At 42.1% G+C, this 17,498-nt stretch overlaps 1 protein-coding gene across 1 annotated transcript in view; it reads right to left on the reverse strand.

Moving 5' to 3' along the window:
* ANGPT1 (angiopoietin 1) overlaps positions 1 to 17,498 on the reverse strand; it is a 445,617-nt gene that overhangs the window by 157,568 nt on the left and 270,551 nt on the right. Inside the window, exon 3 of the mRNA XM_073590180.1 lies at positions 14,041 to 14,162. Coding sequence (XP_073446281.1) covers positions 14,041 to 14,162 — 122 coding nt within the window. The remainder of the gene's footprint in view (positions 1 to 14,040; positions 14,163 to 17,498) is intronic.

The following is a 17,498-nucleotide window of genomic DNA, read 5'->3' on the forward strand; positions in this document are numbered from 1 at the left end:
GAGTTGTGAGTCTTTAGATGGGGCTGCCATTAATAAGTAAGAGCTACCAGGCACCAACTTACATATGAATATCCCTTATATAGTAATATCTGCCGATATACAAGGGATGTTGTGTTGTCTAACAACTTATACTTTTGGTCTTTCATGCCTGTTTATTTTTAATTTTTGCAATTGTTTAGTCTAACAAATGTAGATGTTCTTCTGAGTTACTTTGTGATCTATCTTAAACCACATGTTCTTCCAAGTATGCATTTTAAGGTGGTCTATAATCAAACTGGGACCCAAGGGCAGTTTTACTTTTTTCGCCCTAGCGCTTATTCTCTTGGTAATGCAGTACTGAACATGGTGGAAAGTTTTCCAGATCCCTCAACACCCTTCAGGGCAGAAGTAATGAGGCCATTTTGGAAACAAAGATGAAGATATAGAAGGTCCATGCTGCAATTTCCTCCAAGTGTAACTTAGAAACTGGCCCGTATACGCAAAATAAAAAAGAGTCTTGATCCTCTATGCTCTACCCTTTCCCTCAAAATAAAGGACCTGGCTATATGTGTTCTGCCAATACCCCTTAAAATCCAATAGCAATTACTGTAACCTTGCTCACATGCAAAGGAAAAGTTACGCAGAGGAAAAAATCCAGATGGCACTTCAGATGGATCAGTCCTATTGACCAAGCCGATAACTTGACCTGAGAGGAGTTTTTTAGGGTCCTTTTTTGGTCCAAAATAGGATGAATCCTTCATGGCATCTTCATTTCTTTTCTAAACAGAACAGGCAGAATAAGCCTTGACGGCTTCTCTGTTGAACACACGTTATCAGCTAACCATGGGATAGGTGATAACGTACTGATCAGTGGGGCACTTTTATCATGACCATGTTCCATTTATGCATTGAAAAGGCTAAGCAGCAGGTCGAGTATTCACACTCCCGCACCACCATTTGGTGTGGGTCTCAGTTTGTGGCGCCCACTGGTCAATAAATTATCACTTACTCTGTGAATAGGTGCTAACTTATTTTCAACCCTTTAATTGTAGCCCAGAAGGTATTTATCCAAAAATGTTCACCAAACATTATATATAAATTTGGGGGCAAAATTTGCAATTTCGCCCAAGGTTGCGATAAGCCTTGACCCTGTATTTAAATGCTACGGACAAGATTTTGTAGGTTGTTGATGCCTTCTCCCACTCCTGCTACCCAGAGAATATGTCTTGCCAAGTACTCCACCTCAAATACAACCCTGGTGCATGGACATCTTTAGTCCAAATCTTTTCCACAAAGAACTTGCAGTGCTTGTATTACGTCACATGTATTTCTCAATGTCCATAAAATCAAGCTGAGAAGGCCATTATAAGATTTATATTTATGTCTTTGATTTACATGATGAATGCTATATTTTTTTCTTGTCCCAGTGATTTCAGGACAAGCATTATTGCCTGTAAATATATAAAATATTATCATCTGACTGTGACATATGACATCAAGTATAACTCGAATTGTGCTGGTTTGGATATTTATGAAAGCTTCTCCTGTCTCAGTGGTTACTTCGTATTTACTTTATTAATCTGTGTAAGAGGAAACAGATTTTCGAGAACACACAAGTTGCGAGTTGTCCCGAGCACTCTGAAAATGCAGTGTGGGTTGTCTGGGTACCAGACTTTCGACTTTACAGAATTACATTGCACGACAGAGGTATTTTTATGTTTCATAGAAATTGTAAGAGATCTATTCACCCAAAGCCAAAGAGGTGGCTGCAGATTCGTTAAGGACTTTATTGTACTCGAGTAAAACATTAGTAACTTTTTCTAAATTTTTCTTCTGATAAATTCATTGGAAGAGTTTCGATTATGCGTGATATTTGGGTGGCCTCTCCCCAAGGCCTTGTAATGTCTTCTGGGCCTGTACTGGCCAGTTATGGCATCCAGCTGTCTGTGTGTGTGTATGCTGTTTTCTTTGATTTATGGATTTTGGTGTTGACATATCAAAGTTACTGTTGCCTCTGGTTAATTATATTGGTGCATTTTTAGCACAGACCGCCAGCAGTTAACATACCCCAAGCAAACTGGTAGATGGGCATAAAATGCCAATGGCTTTAGGTCAGTTTATTGCCCTAGTTTTAATAGTGTTTTGGATATACCTTACATGTATTTAGAAGATTAAGGTATATACAGCTCTAGCAAAAATTAAGAGACCACTGCACAGTTTTATAAAAATCAGCTTCTCTACATGTCTTACAGCCATTCCATTCCAGTGTCAGTTGAATTCCAACCAGAAGACACCTCATTCTACTTAATGTGCTTCTGATTAGGTGATCACCTGAACCAAATCTTATTTAATGAAGGAAAGTATAAAAAACCCTGCTATGGTGTTCACAATCCTCTTGCAATAGGACAAGCGGATGGCAAAACAAGTGCTAGTAATATCCCAAAAGTAATAGGAATGAAAAAATAACTTTTAACCATGCCAAACGAGCTGAAAAGAAAAGTCTTGAGTGAGGAAAAGAATGGCTCAAATATGGCTTTACTAGCAGAGGGATACAGTGAGCGTCATGTTGCCTCCATTCTTACATTTTCTAAGATAGCAGTCCATTACAACAAGGTCAAGCAGCAGACATTGGGGACAGCAAAGCTACAGACCGGCAGAGGGCAAAAACGACTCTCCACTCACGGGGATGACTATCATCTTATTCAAAAGTCACTCAGCAACTGCAGGATGACATCAAGTGACCAACAATAGGAGTGGCAAATGTGGCAGCTGGGGTGACGTGCATGCAAGAACAGTTTGTAACAGGCTCCTAGAGGCTGAGGCAGGGCTCAAATCATGTAAAGGTAGAAAATAGCCTTTCATCAATCAGAAGCAAAGGAGAGCCAGGCTGAAGTTTGCCAAAGACCATAAGAATTAGACCATAAGGGACTGGAGTAAGGTAATATTCTCTGATGAGTCTAATTTTCAGCTTTGTCAAACACCAGGTTGTCTAATGGTTAGATGGAGACCTGGAGAGGCAAACAAGCCACAGTGTCTTGCACCTACTGTGAAATTTGCTGGAGGAACTGTGATAATCTGGGGATGCTTCAGCAAGGCTGGAATTGGGCAATTTGATCTTTGCAAAGGACGTATGAATCAAGCGCATACAAGGTTATCCTGGAAAAACAGTTGATTCCTTCTGCTCAGGCAATGTTCCCCAACTCTGAGGACTGGCTTTTCCAGCAGGATAAAGTGCCATGCCACACAGCTAGGTCAATCAATATGTGGATGAAGGACCTCCACATCAAATCCCTGTCATGCACAGCCCATTCTCCAGACCTGAACCCCATTGAAGACCTGTGGAATGTAATCAAGAGGAATATGGATAGTCACAAGCCACCAAACAAAGAAGTGCTTAAATTTTTGTACCAGGAGTGGCATAAGGTCACCCAAAAGCAGTGTGAAAGACTGGTGGAAAGCATGCCAAGATGCATGAAAGCTGTGATTAAAAATCATGGTTATTCCACAAAATATTGATTTCTGAACTCTTCCTGAGTTAAAACATTAGTATTGTTGTTTCTAAATGGTTATGAACATGTTTTCTTAGCATTATCTGAGGTCTGCAAGCACTGCATTTTTTTGTTATTTACACCATTTCTCATTTTCTGAAAATAAATACAAAATTTAGTGCTTGGAAATTCGGAGACATGTTGTCAGAAGTTTATAGAATAAAAGAGCAATTTACATTTTACTCAAAAATATACCTATAAAGAGAAAAATCAGACAAACTGAAAATTTTGCAGTGGTCTCTTAATTTTTGCCAGAGCTGTATGTGTCTACTGTTACCTTACCTTGAATTTTGTCAAGGACATCAATTTCTCATGATGTGAACTCAATAACTTACTGTGATTCTGGCAAAATCAGTAGACAGGCTGCAGTAGGCATCATACCCAAGGTAGACACTTATAGTGTAAACATCTCCTGACAGAGTATCACAAAATTATATTTTTTTTCAGCTTGTCATCTGCTGCCAGTCATATTGGGTCAGACAAACAGAAAAGATAAAGGAAGACACTTTATATACTCTGAATATATTGTCTAAAAGGTTTTCCCATGCCAGTCACGTCAGGCATATCCATAGGAGTATTTAATTATTTTTGCCTAAATTCCAGGATACCTTGTGATTTGCTGAATGACCGTCTGTGGCAGTCCTTCCATTGTTTTCCCAGACCCTGCTCCACACTAACAGTGGTGACTGTGCCTGGTAATGCAGCCAAGTCCTATTTTAGTGCATGGGACCGAGATACAGTGAGTGGCGGTATCAGGCACAGTTGTAACTCTACATATGGCACAGAGCGAGCTAGAACAATGCATCCTCCCTTCATGCAGTGATGGGTGGAGGTTTCAGGAACACAACCAATTAAATAGATGACTTGTCTTAAACCTACATGAACCCCTTAAAGAATCAATTGATTCATATTAAATATTATTGCAAATTTTATTAAAGGTGTTTTCCAGATTTGGAGTTCAAGTCTGCAGTCACCTAGTGTGTCTGTAGACTTGTGAAACTGCACATCATGCGCATAGTGCACGTTGTCAGGATTTTCTACTGCTGACGCTCAGAAAGGGAGGGTGCATGGCGATAAATGTTCAATTGGCATAAATGTGGTCACCTGCCAACTAGACGTGTGTGCCCTCGCTCAATACAAATGAATCGAGCGAGGCTGGATACGTCTAATAGTGATGTGGCAGGAAGTACATTCATACTTGCAGTCACATGGCTTGCCCATCCCTTCACCGGAGATTCCTGACAGCACGCACGGTGCGTCTGATGTGAGGATTCACAATTTGTAAGTCACATAGAGTGACTGGAGCAATGAACCCTAAACCTTGCAATCAAAACAATATGGCAATGTGCAAATATGAGGTATCAAGTATAAGATAAACTGCAGATGCAAATAGATACAGGGGCTAAGACAAAGCTGCAACCTAAAAGTTAGGTAAACAGCAAAGAATTACGTATTGAAGTGCTGCTGACTTAAATAAGCCTGATGAATTACCAGTCAAATATTACCTTAAGCACATGAAGAGAGTCCCCAGGATGTGCCCTGCCCCGACGCGCGTTTCGGCATCTGCCTTCATCTGGGGTTTTTTATATGTGCAGCTTGCCTTGAGTTTAAGTATTACTGGTTAATGCCTAGGTTGCTGGCTACTTCTTTAGTGGTGGCCTCAATGATCGCAACGCTTGTGAGCTCTTTGCTATAGAGCTTGGACTAGATGTTCTGAAGATGGCCAGATCCAGAGATCAGTGGTAGTTTGTTCCTCCGATGCTGCCGAGGCACAAATCTCATGCTAGTGGCTCAGCCATGCCACTTGCCTGGACTGTCAATCTTCAGGAGAACACCATCCCCCTGGTGAGATGGAAAGCAGGAGACAGGGGAGTGCTGCATTCCTGAAGAACAATTATAAGAATAACCCTTTAAAAGGAACCTGTCACCTAGTCCATACAGTTCAATCTGTGCACAGCAGGACATAGAGGAAAAGTTGAGCAGAATGTTAAATAGGATTGTGGTAAAGACTCAGTATAACTTGTATTTTATTCATTGAAATCCCTGTTGTTTTAAAGCAGATGAGTCCAGTGGGTGGTCCTACACAGTGATTGACAGTTATCTATGCGTGCACAGTCATACTGGGAAGACTGTCAAACACAGAGTAGGACCGTCCACTGGAACCATCTGCATAAAAACCCCAGGGATCTCAATGAATTAAATAAAATTTTTGCTAAAAATTTCTGAACAAAAATGTATATTAATGTAATAGTTTTCCTGCTCTATAACATTCTGCCATTTTCAGCATGGCAGGTTCCCTTTAAGGGCGGATAGACATCTCACATATTAAATTACTTCTACTCTAATTCTGAAACCAAATATTGAATGTTCATCTTTTTCCAAAACTAATGGTTTGATGAACGTGCGCTGTCGTACAATTTGCCAAAACAACCATAGTGGAAATATTATAGAGCAAGTTATGACATAATCATTTCTCATGGAGAAGAAATCTATCAGACAGCTCCACGTACAAGTCCCCGATTGTGTAGAAATAATGCACATTTATCTGGGTGCCTTCAGGGGATTTGGATGGAGATGAAAGCAATTTTTGAAGTCATCATTGATAACAGGAATAATTTTAGTTCATGGACTCGGAATCATATTTTCATTGGCCTTGAATGGTCCAACTCCCTGAAAGCTCCAGATCCCAATGTTATTTTTCCATGGAAGCTAAATATGATTACGAAACGTCAGGGAACCATTTGATACGTATTAGGAATTTAATATCATTTAGGAAAACAGTATTAGGAAATTAAAACGATAGGCATCTAGAGTCTAATCAAATGTATGAAGTCACGAACTGCTGAATACTGACATCCAAACCGGAATACATTATTCCTGTAACTTCGTGATTTTTTTTTATAAAGAGCGCCACTTTTGTTTGCAGGCTATAGCTGGTATTGCATTTTAGTCCAATTTAAGTCAATGGGTTCAAGCTGCAGTATCAGACCTATGCTACGGGGATGGTGCCGACCTGTTTCTAATCGTGGACAATCTCTGTACATCGATCCTCAAACTGTTTTTTGTCCCTTTTTCTGATTTTTTTTTGTGTGAAAATTAATTCTGATATATCGTAACTTTCTAAGTCTTTTAAAATCATTTTGTTTATACAAGTTTCATATTTCGAGTTTTTAATAACATTACACCATAGCACGAGTGCTGTTGTGCCGCAAGGAAAGACCACAAGGAATCTGGAAACTTGGTAGATGAGCCGATAAAAATGAGAACAAAGGCCAAAACCACAAGTGGTCTCGGGAATTAGAAAAAAAAAGATCAGCCCTGGCGACAGCAACCAATCAGATCTAGTTTTCATTAGCAGCTTGTGCCCTAAAAGAATTAACCCTATAGTCTTCTACTTAATGACACAGTAATTTGGGGTGTTTCTTGGGTTTTTCTCCACATTTTAAAAGCCCTAACTTTCTTATTTTTACATCGACTTAAAGGAAACCTGTCATCGGGTTTGCCCTATGTAATCTACCAGTATATCCAACACCTTTTGGCTGTGGCAATAGCACTCCTGCAACCTCTTCATAAAAGAAAGTGTCTTTTGCCATTGTCAGCCGAGCTTTCCGATGGCTGTCTCTGGACTGTGCGCGGTGCCTCCTCAATCCCAGCAATCAACGTCCTCCTGACTGGAGAGATGTCTCTTTCGTCATCCACAGATTTTGTCTAACTCTTGCACCTGCACAATAAGGGCGCAGTTAGACGGCCTTATAAATTGGAGCAATATAGAAACCCAGTGCACGGACTGGCCGGTGGCTCTCCCTACCAGAGCATGACAGCTGCATATAAATACATACTGTCACACTCGGGTGGGGAGAGCCACCGGCCAGTCCACACATTACGTTCCGATCTTGCTCCAATTTATGCAGTCGTCTAACTGCTCGCTTAGGAACATGACCGGTGCCTGTGTAAGGAGGTGGCAAGGAACCTCATGTGCCTCCTCTCTCCTACACACTGAGCCCATGCAGCACCCTGATGGCTCACTAATGTTGTATATTGATATGTCATGTATTAATGTGTAATGTGCAATGTGTCACGTGCTGTGTTTGTCATGCCTGTTCTTATACTCTGTACTGTATATTGTAATGTGCTGTGTTTGTTATGCACAAGCTTAGGGATAGAAAGGCAACATAGAGTTAAGATGTCGGGGGGAGCTAAGAAGGGGAATAGTCCAACAGGCTTACAGGAGAGGAATTTCCTGTCCTTACAGCAGAGCATGGGCAGACTTGCCCAGGGCAAGACGCTCTCCATGTCCAGGAACAGAGGGTACCGCGGTCAGGGGGGATACAAGCTGCCACAGACTGTCAGGCAGTGTGGACGGGCCCTGGTACTGTGGGATCGTCTCCAGAAGGACTGTTGTGGTTCTCAAATCTGGATGGGAGCCATTGATGCTGAGCAGCCTCTAGAAGTTGCAGGAACAGAGCAGGAAGCATTGTGTTGTTTACAGTAAAGTTTTCCCATTGGAACAGAACTGTGGGCTGTGGTGTTTTCCTGAATACTCATCCCCATTGGCTGAAGTGAGTGTATGATGAAGGTAACTGACAGTACTGCAGGACTGGGACTTCTTGTCTTTATATGTGCAAGGAGCCGGGGGTGCTCACTGGCTGTACCTTAGTAAACTTGGCAATGATTACCACCCCATGCCCCCTTGTTACATGTGCACATCAGACTGTGGGGGTGGCAAGCAAAGCAGAAAGACAGCTATTGGAGGACAGAGGAGGCGCTGAGCATGGTCCGGAGATGCCCATCGGATCGGATGGCACTGCTTAGCATAAGGCTCAGGGCAATCATTAAAGATATTTTCTCAGAACAGCTGGACTCTCAAGAAGTTATAGGACCAACATGCAAGTCAGCACAAGGGTGGTGCATTTAATTTATATAGGGAAAACTTGTGACCTTTAATCATATGAGGATTTGTTTTTTGTGGGACAAGTTACATCTTTTATTCCATTATTTTATATTACCGTACCTGAAATATATTGATTTTTCATATATATGTGCATATACTGGTGTATGTGTGCATATATAATTATGGTTTAGTTTTTCAAATACTGCTCAAGGAATATACTTTATACATTATATACGATTTGGACAAAATTGTTTTGTTTGGATGTACAGTATTCTAACATTTTTATTTTTTAATTGATAGAGGAGAGTCTATTCTATGCAGGACAAGCTTTTAGATCCCTTTTTATTCTATTTTTTTGGTGGGTGACATTAACAAAACACCGCATTTTTTTATTTAAGTGTTCACTGTGTAAGATAAATCATGTGTTATTTTGTAGAAATTATTGGTCTTATAGCTTTTTTGTTTTTTCTTACCTTTTGAACTTTTTTTAAATTGTCTCTTTTGGTCAAACTAAAAAACTTATTTAAATCTTTAGGCACTCGTAAAATACATCGCAATCTTATTATATTTCAACACTTTTAAAGTAAAACTGAAATGTGTTCCCCATCCCTGGAAGAAGGTAGTAGACTCCTGTATATGGCAGAACTACATTAGGTAAGTACATACTGATAATGAGCCAGCAGTATAGCAATTCAGTACACACATACAGTGTACCTGAAGAAAAAGAGCAAAAAGATCCACTAAAGTGACCCTTAGATGTCAGCACAAAGGACGATACCGCAAAAATCTCATTGTATGGCCTATTATTTATAGGTATAGAGTGTAAAAATGGACTGGCCCTCAGGAGAACAGGAGAATCCTCCGGTGGGCCGCTGTACAGGAGTGAGCCATCACTCTCTTATATGAGCAGCACTTGGCACTATATACCTGAATCACTATGTCCAGACAAAGGCGGCATCTTATTCATTTACTAATCTACCCAGATCATTGCTATATAGATTTGTGATTGAGGATAATGTCACATTTGCATGTAGCTGAAAAGTGGGGCCCTGGAGTTAGTCATTGGTGGGCCCTTGGCACCCCAGTCCGACACTGCTGAGTTAGGCTAGTTTCACACTAGCGTTTATTCGACGCAGCGCACGGTGCCGCTAAGCCCCGCCCCCTGCCGGCTCCCTGCACCGCCCCATCCGGCCATCGCCGCCTACTATTGCACATGGACGCTTGCGATCTGCGCACCCTATCTTTAGCATAGGGTGCGCAGATCGTGCGCTGGCCGTACGCTAGTAGGATTTTGGCGGGCGCTGCACACTTTTGAAGGTGCGCCCGTGTGCGCCGAACGCAGCATGTTCCAGCTGCCTCTGGAAGTGACATCAGCACAAGATCTGCCCATTGGAAGCTACAAATGCACAAAAGCCTGAGATCACCATGTGCCTTCCAGGGTCACCGGTCCAGGAGTGGCACATTTTGTTGGCAAATTGTGTCATAGTCATTTACAGCAAGTGACAAGACACAATAAGCCGAGTGGTAGAAAAAAAAAATTGCTGACAAGTTCTGCAAGAGTGAATTTCCTGCTTTAATCCTTCTCTTTCGGCCTGGTTACACTTCCCTGAGACAAAGCGCCTAGTGTGAGCAGCTGTCAATCTTTTGTCTGCCCAGCTTTTGTCTGGTTGTAGGGCAGACGTGCTCATTCAGCCATTTTCTGGATTTCTTATGGGCAGTATGGAAATATGCATGGAAAGCCATTGTTTTATCCGAAGTGAATTACAATGGTTTATTCGAATGCTGATATTTGGAGAATGTCATATTTTACAATACAGAAAATAGAAAATTCAACCCTAAGGAGTTATCCAGATCTTCATAAAAGCTTATTGTCGGGTTCGATAAGGGCTTCAAAAAACAAGCACTTTTACAATTTACTGTATGTTCAAATGTTCAAGCATTGATTAGAGATGTTACCACTTTTCATTTCTTTTTTTTACAGCTTGATGCCTTGGAGAACATGTGAAGTGTTTACAAGCTCTTTTCTATGGAACTTGTAAGGCTGTGTGCACACGCTGCGGATTCTGCTGTGGTTCCGCAGCGGTTTTGGCCGCTGCGGGTCCGCAGCAGTTTTTGCTGCGGTGTACAGTACCATGATTCCCTATGGGAATACAAAACCGCAATGCAGACGGTGCGGATTTTTCTGCGCAGTTTTGAAACCGCAGAAATAATTGACATGTCAATTCTTTTCTGCGGATTCCGCTGCGGTTTGCCATCTCCTCCATTGAGGAGATGAAAAACCGCAGGCCAATCCGCAGGTAAAACCACAGGTCTTTTGACCTGCAGATTTACCTGCGGATTTTACAGAATCCACGCGGCCAAATCCACACTGCAATCCGCAGCGTGTGCACGTAGCCTAAGTGTCGTATCGAAGCTGGTCAGGATCGCTGTAGCGCAATTTTACCTTCTAATTCCAGCCAGCATCAGCGCAGGGCTTACAAGCTAGACAGCAGAGGTGGTCAGTCTCCTAGGCAATGGCTGTAAGCGAAAAATAGTGTTAATATCTCAAGAACAACGGCAAATTTTAGATGCAGTAAAGTGCTATATAGGTCTTGTTTTTACAAGAACTATCTGATTAAAACCCTAAAAGATGGGAATAACCCTCTTGTCCTATGAAAAATCAATAAACAACATTGCACAGGCTGGGTGATAAATATATAATTGCTGGGCATCTGGCTGTAGGGATCTTCACTGAATCTGTGAATGATTGACTCAACGTTCCCTTTTTGCTACTATCTGATCAAGTCCTCTTCTTCCCTGCTCATAGAGTGAGCAGGCACAGGCAGCACAATGCAGTCATGTCACAGGACACAGACAGAAGAGGCCACTGGGCAACAGCAAATGGAACCTTTGCAGTGCAATAGCTCCTCATAATTAGAGATGAGCAAATTTGTTCAGATTTTGTCCCCAAATCTGAGTTTGACATATTCGGGCCATATTCATGCAATATTTGCACCAAATGTATGTCTTATAATCGGTTCCGAACATATCCGATAGATTCTACTCCCATTTTTACTATTTTTATTATTATTATTTATTTATATAGCGCCATTAATTCCATGGTGCTGTACATGAGAAGGGGTTACATACCAAGTTATAGATATCGTTAACAGTAAACAAATTTACAATGACAGACTGGTGCAGAGGGGAGAGGACCCTGTCCTTGCGGTCTTACATTCTGCAGGCGAGTGGGGAAGAGACAAAAGGTCGGGGGTGCAGCAGCTCTGGTGGTGATGAGGCGGCAGCTCGGGCGGTGGTGAGGCGGCAGAATGGTCATTGCAGGCTGTAAGCTTTCCTGAAAAAATGGGTTTTCAGGATGCGTTTGAAGGATCCGAGGGTCGTGGATAATCAGACGTGTTGAGGCATGGCATTCCAGAGGATAGGGGATATTCGGGAGATATCTTGGAGGCGGTTGTGTGAGGAACGAATAAGTGTGGAGGGAAGTAGGAGGTCTTGGGAGGAGCGAAGATTACGTGAGGGAAGATATTGGGAGGGGAAAGGTTGTGGATGGCTTTGTACATCAGTAATAGTAGTTTGAATTGGATTAATTGGGGAATTGAGAGCCAATGGAGGGATTTGCAAAGGGGAGAGACTCCCATTGACTCTAATAACATTCGGCTGTATTCGACGAATATTGCAAAAAAATATTCGAATCCGATCGTATTCGGAACCGAATCCAGACAAATTTGCTCATCTCTAATGCACAATTCCACCCTGCTTTGGTGGTAGAAGTGGCCCCCTTATCTCCTGGGTCCCTGAGCTGCTGCACATGTTGCAGCAGTGATATGTCCACCCCTGACGTCTTGAAGGACATAGGTCTACAGCAGTCTGGAGGACCAACAGTGGTGAGATTGGCTCAATGATCTAATACAGGACCCAAGTGTATTAGTGTCATGTTAACAGTTCAAAGTGCCGCTCACACGGAGATCTAAGGGCCCAAAAAACCAAGACTACTTTGACTACAGAGGAGAGTAAAAAAAAAAACGACTGGATAAGACTGAGGGCAGGCAAACACTTGGCCCTGTCTTTTATCATTTTGTGCCAATTTTTCTTATTGAAACTCACTTGTTTGTGTCATTTCCAGTTAGGCGGAATCCTCATGAGAAATCTATTAAGGGTTTTGTTATTCCTGCCATTACTGAACCAAACAATCTCACTAAATCACTCCTTTATTAAATTAATCTGGGACTGTCTGCGCGTCTATCAGTCCGCTATACAGATTTCAATACTAGGCTTACCAAGAGGGATTGAAAGAAAACTGTACGACGGGGCCAAATAAATTGCAAAGGAAATATTCCAAATTACAAGCCAGACGCGTAATAACGGAAACAATTCTAATAATACTCTTTATTGTATTACACAATGATTGACACTCAAGAAAAATCGGGCTGAACATAGAGTTTTAAAGGGAAATAACCAGGCATGTTATATAAAAAGCCATTTTAATCCAATTTCATAAGTAAAGGTAATAATTGTGATAATTCAGGTTGGACTGGCTAGTTGGAGCACCGGAGAATCCTCCACTAGGCCCAGGCTCTGAAACAGTTATGAGGTCCAAAGGTCCAGAAGAAGACATCCGCATTTGGAGGTTATTTTAGAACCCACTATTTACCATGAGTGAATATTAATTATACTAATGATATGTCCTGCATGTATAATAATACCAAAGAAGCTCACAATGCACTTATAAGGCTATGTGTACATGGTATGGAATCTGCTGAGGAATTTTTCGCGCAGATTTTACTAAATCCGCAGGTCAAATGACCTGCATTTTACCTGCGGATTTACTCCATTTTTTGTGCGGATTTACTGCATTTTTTGTGTGGTTTTCCACCTGCGGATTTCTAGAATGGAGCAGGTGGAAAACTGCAGCAAATCCGCACAAAAGATGTGACATGCTGCATTTTTCACTCTGCACCAAATCTGCGCGGAAAAAAAACACAGCATGTGCACTGCAGATTTTGATTTACATAGGCTATAATGGTACTGTACATCACATGCAGTTCTGCTGCGAATCCGCAGGGCCAAATCCGCTGCGGATCCACACCAGGCCATCTGCCCTGCCGGTGCATTGTGAAAGTGCTCCTTGTGTAAATCTGTGCATCTAGTTTCAGTGAATACAGGAGTTTTGGAGTTGGTCCAACTCCTTTGTATGTGGGCAAAATTCTTTACCTGATTTTGGACATCCTTTATCCACAGTAAGTGCCCAGAGTATCCCCCATTTTTTTTTCTGATTTTCCTATGTGAATTTTTAAAAAGGAATATGCAGCAATTCTAACATGGATTTTCAAAGTAAGTATGCCAGTGTCATCAGGTCTAAGAGATTGCAGTATATAAGGAAAGCTGGTGACAGACCTGCATAGGATGTGGAGCTCTGTATCAGACATATGATGCCGCCACTCCTATAAAGATTTATTAAGAAATTAATCAGCACATAATTTGGACCTAAAAATGACCCAATGATAAAAGACAGATAGTTACTTTGCGGAGCCTCAGCCCGAGACTGATGTTAATAAGTATATATTAATCACTGTCATAAATAATATTAATTACTGTTGAACAACACGGCGGAGATTGATTTACCTGTTTTTTTCGTGAATTTTTATAATTTCGTGAGTCTGCTGAATGAGCTGTTTTTCTAGTTTGTACGTCGACAATGAGTTTTCTAACAGCTGAATCTCTAATCTGGATGTCTGGTTGAGAACCTAGAAAAATAAAGAGGAAAAAATAGCTGCGATATATCAAAATGTCATTTTTCATTAGAGCAGCAATATAAAAATCTAACCTTGTGGTGCGAAACGGGACGAAAAGCAAATAAGCTCAGTGTGATAGTGCGAGGATGCATTGTGGCAGTCCTGTGCTATGGATGGATGTCACTGAACCATAAGTAAATGTTATTGTAAACCTGTAGTTATAGATCTCCCCTGGTATTTTCATGGTGGTCCTACAGAAACTTCATTTGATGACAGGGCTAGTTCATTTTGGCCCATGAGACTTGTGAGGTTTGACAGCCATTTTTATTTTGCATGCGGGTTTGGTACAGCTAAAGCTTTGGCTCAGAAGAACGGCTGTAGCTGAGGGATCTGGGGAACCAGGAAAGATTAGATTTTGTTTTGCTAAACGATCAAATAATTGCTACAATTTGAAACTGAACCATAATGTTGAAAGAAAACCGAAATGCGTGGTTAAGTCAGGAGTAGCATGGGTTGTCCTTGGCATACGGCGCGCTCCGAGACCCACATTCACTTTCATTGTTTTGCTTAAAGTCCATGTTTTAATAATAGATTTTCCATATTTTTCTTGGAAATCAAAATAAGTTACACAATCTTCCAAAATCTACTTTTCGTCAAACATGTGTAGTTTTGTCCATCCTATTAAATACGGGTTTGTGGACCACTAAGGTAGACTGTATTTGTGCCTCGGTTAAAAGATTATCTGGTCTGAAGCTACATGTCTGCAGTCACTCTATGTAGCTGCAGACTTGTGAATCCCCACATCGTGTGCACTACGCGCTGTCAGGGTTTTCTGATTCTGACGCCGGGAGCATGCAGTCTTGTGATTACAAGCATGCAATGTGCATACTTACGGCTAGAGTTGAGCGACTTTGGTCGGATCGGGTTTCATGAAACCAAATTTGTTTCAGATGAAACTGGTCCGACTAGGGCAAAAAAAGTCGGTGTTTTGTCCGAAACCCGACCTCAATGCAAGTCAATGGGAAATAAAAGTCGGCAATGAGCGGATGACATTCATCCACTCAATGACGACTTTTATTCCCCATTGACTTGCATTGGAGTCAGGTTTCGGACGAAACTCCGACTTTTTATGCCCTAGTCGGACCAGTTTCATCTGAAACAAATTTGGTTTCATGAAACCCGATCCGACCAAAGTCGCTCAACTCTACTTACGGCCACACACCGGCTAGACTGTATTCGACCTTGCTCAATACACTTTCATATGAGCATATATTACAAAGTTGCTTATTCACGTGTTCTATTGATTTCTGAAATAAAAATTAAAATGACGGTGACGCTTTACAGTGAACCAGACAGCTGATATATGTTGCCTGATCCACAGGCAACATGTATCAGACACTGGATGGACGATCACATCCAAGTATGTTTGACACTGAGATGCTGTGGTGTTTCACAAAAAAGAAATACTTCAAACCGCCTGCAACTGAGCAGAGACAGATCAAAAAGGCGGTTCTCCGGCTATTCCTCCTTGCCTGTTTTCAGTGTCTCACAGGTTTCCTTAAACCAGCAGGTAGTCCTCTAGTCTCTCATGTAACTCGGTCACCAGAGGTTTTTGAAGGTTTTTTTTTTTCTGATATGCATTTCAGAGTCAAACATACCTCGCTGAGATCATAAAGCCATTGCCTCATCCATGCTGCCCATGGATCGGACACCACGTATCAGCTGTCAGGTTCCCTTTAATAAAGTAGTGCCCAAAAGATCGACCTAACCTGTTATTTGTGCTGCTCTCAGTTGCACTGTGTTCTTTTCTGTTTGGTGGGTCATGTTAGTAATAGTGGTCTATAAAGCTCTATATAGTGTTATTCCCAAGACTAGATTACTCCTGCAGAACTTCCTCTGCTATTGCATAATGGTCCTTATCCCCCATACTATATGTCTTTATTCATGGCCAGCGTTAGGGGCAGGCAGCCCAGGCAGCTGCCTAGGGCCCCTGCTCCCCCAGGGGCCCCAGCTAGTGGCACATCACACAGCTGCTATGGGGCCCGTGAGGCAGGGGGCCTGCCTGCCACCGGCACCTACTCCCCCCGCCGCTGCATTGAACTATACCGGCGTCTTAGGTACCGCATCACCAGTACAGTTCAAAGCAATGATGGAGGAGAGAGCATCAGCTGATGCTCCCTTGCCCATCATTCCCCACTCGCCTCTGATGTCATCACGCACTCACTGTGTGCCAGGCAGAGCAGCCACTGAGACAGGAGCCGGGAGCAGCACGGGCACGAGGAGAGGCAGGCAAGGAGTGTGTTTTTTTATTGTAACAGTGAGGAATGGACTGTGGGGCCACTCTCTGGGGCGGAGAGATGCGGGCTGTGCTATATACCATGTGGGGCTGTGCTGTATACCATAGTGCTGTGCTGTATACCATGTGGTGCTGTACTATATACCATGTGTGGCTGTGCTGTATACCATGGTGCTGTGCTGTATACCATGTGGTGCTTTGCTATATAACATGTGGGGCTGTGCTATATACCATTTGGTGCTGTGCTATATACCATGTGGTGCTGTGCTATGTACCATGGTGCTGTGCTGTATACCATGTGGTGCTGTGCTGTATACCATGGTGCTGTGCTGAATACCATGTGGGGCTGTGCTATATGCCATGGTGCTTTTCTGTATACAATGTGGGGCTGTGTTATATACCATGGTATTGTGCTTTATACCATGTGGTGCTGTACTATATACCATGGTGCTGTGCTGTATACCATGTGGTGCTGTGCTATATACCATATGGGGCTGTGCTATATACCATGTGGTGCTGTGCTATATACCATATGGGGCTGTGCTATATACCATGTGGTGCTGTGCTATATACCATGTGGCAAACAATAGAACAACACAGTCATAAGGTCAAAGCAGATAAGAACAACTTTATTGATTTATAAAATAGTAGACAGACAAACAGGCCCCTTGAAAAAGGCATGGCCGAAACGCATGTCGGGACGGGTGGGACTGTCAAGGAAGGTGCTCTACTCTATATAAGGTACTTGAATATATACTATTATGCTGTTCTGATATTTTGGTGATGGATGTGGTCCTATTGTCCGGTCCCTAGCACACTATTTGGACTCATCTACTTTATAATAGATTTCTATTATGCACTTATATAGGAGTCTAGATGTGCTTGTATATTTCTAGATACTATGTTTACTATGCATGCTTTCCTTGGACAAACCTACCCAGGGCTTCTTGCATGTTGCTGGAATAATCATGTTCCATCTTCTAGCCCTACTTTGCCTGTTTGTCTGTGTACTATTTTATAAATCAATAAAGTTGTTCTTATCTGCTTTTACC

Source organism: Dendrobates tinctorius, unplaced genomic scaffold, assembly GCF_039654945.1.
Source record: "Dendrobates tinctorius isolate UK_male_01 unplaced genomic scaffold, ASM3965494v1 ptg000116l, whole genome shotgun sequence".
Taxonomy (NCBI): domain Eukaryota; kingdom Metazoa; phylum Chordata; class Amphibia; order Anura; family Dendrobatidae; genus Dendrobates; species Dendrobates tinctorius.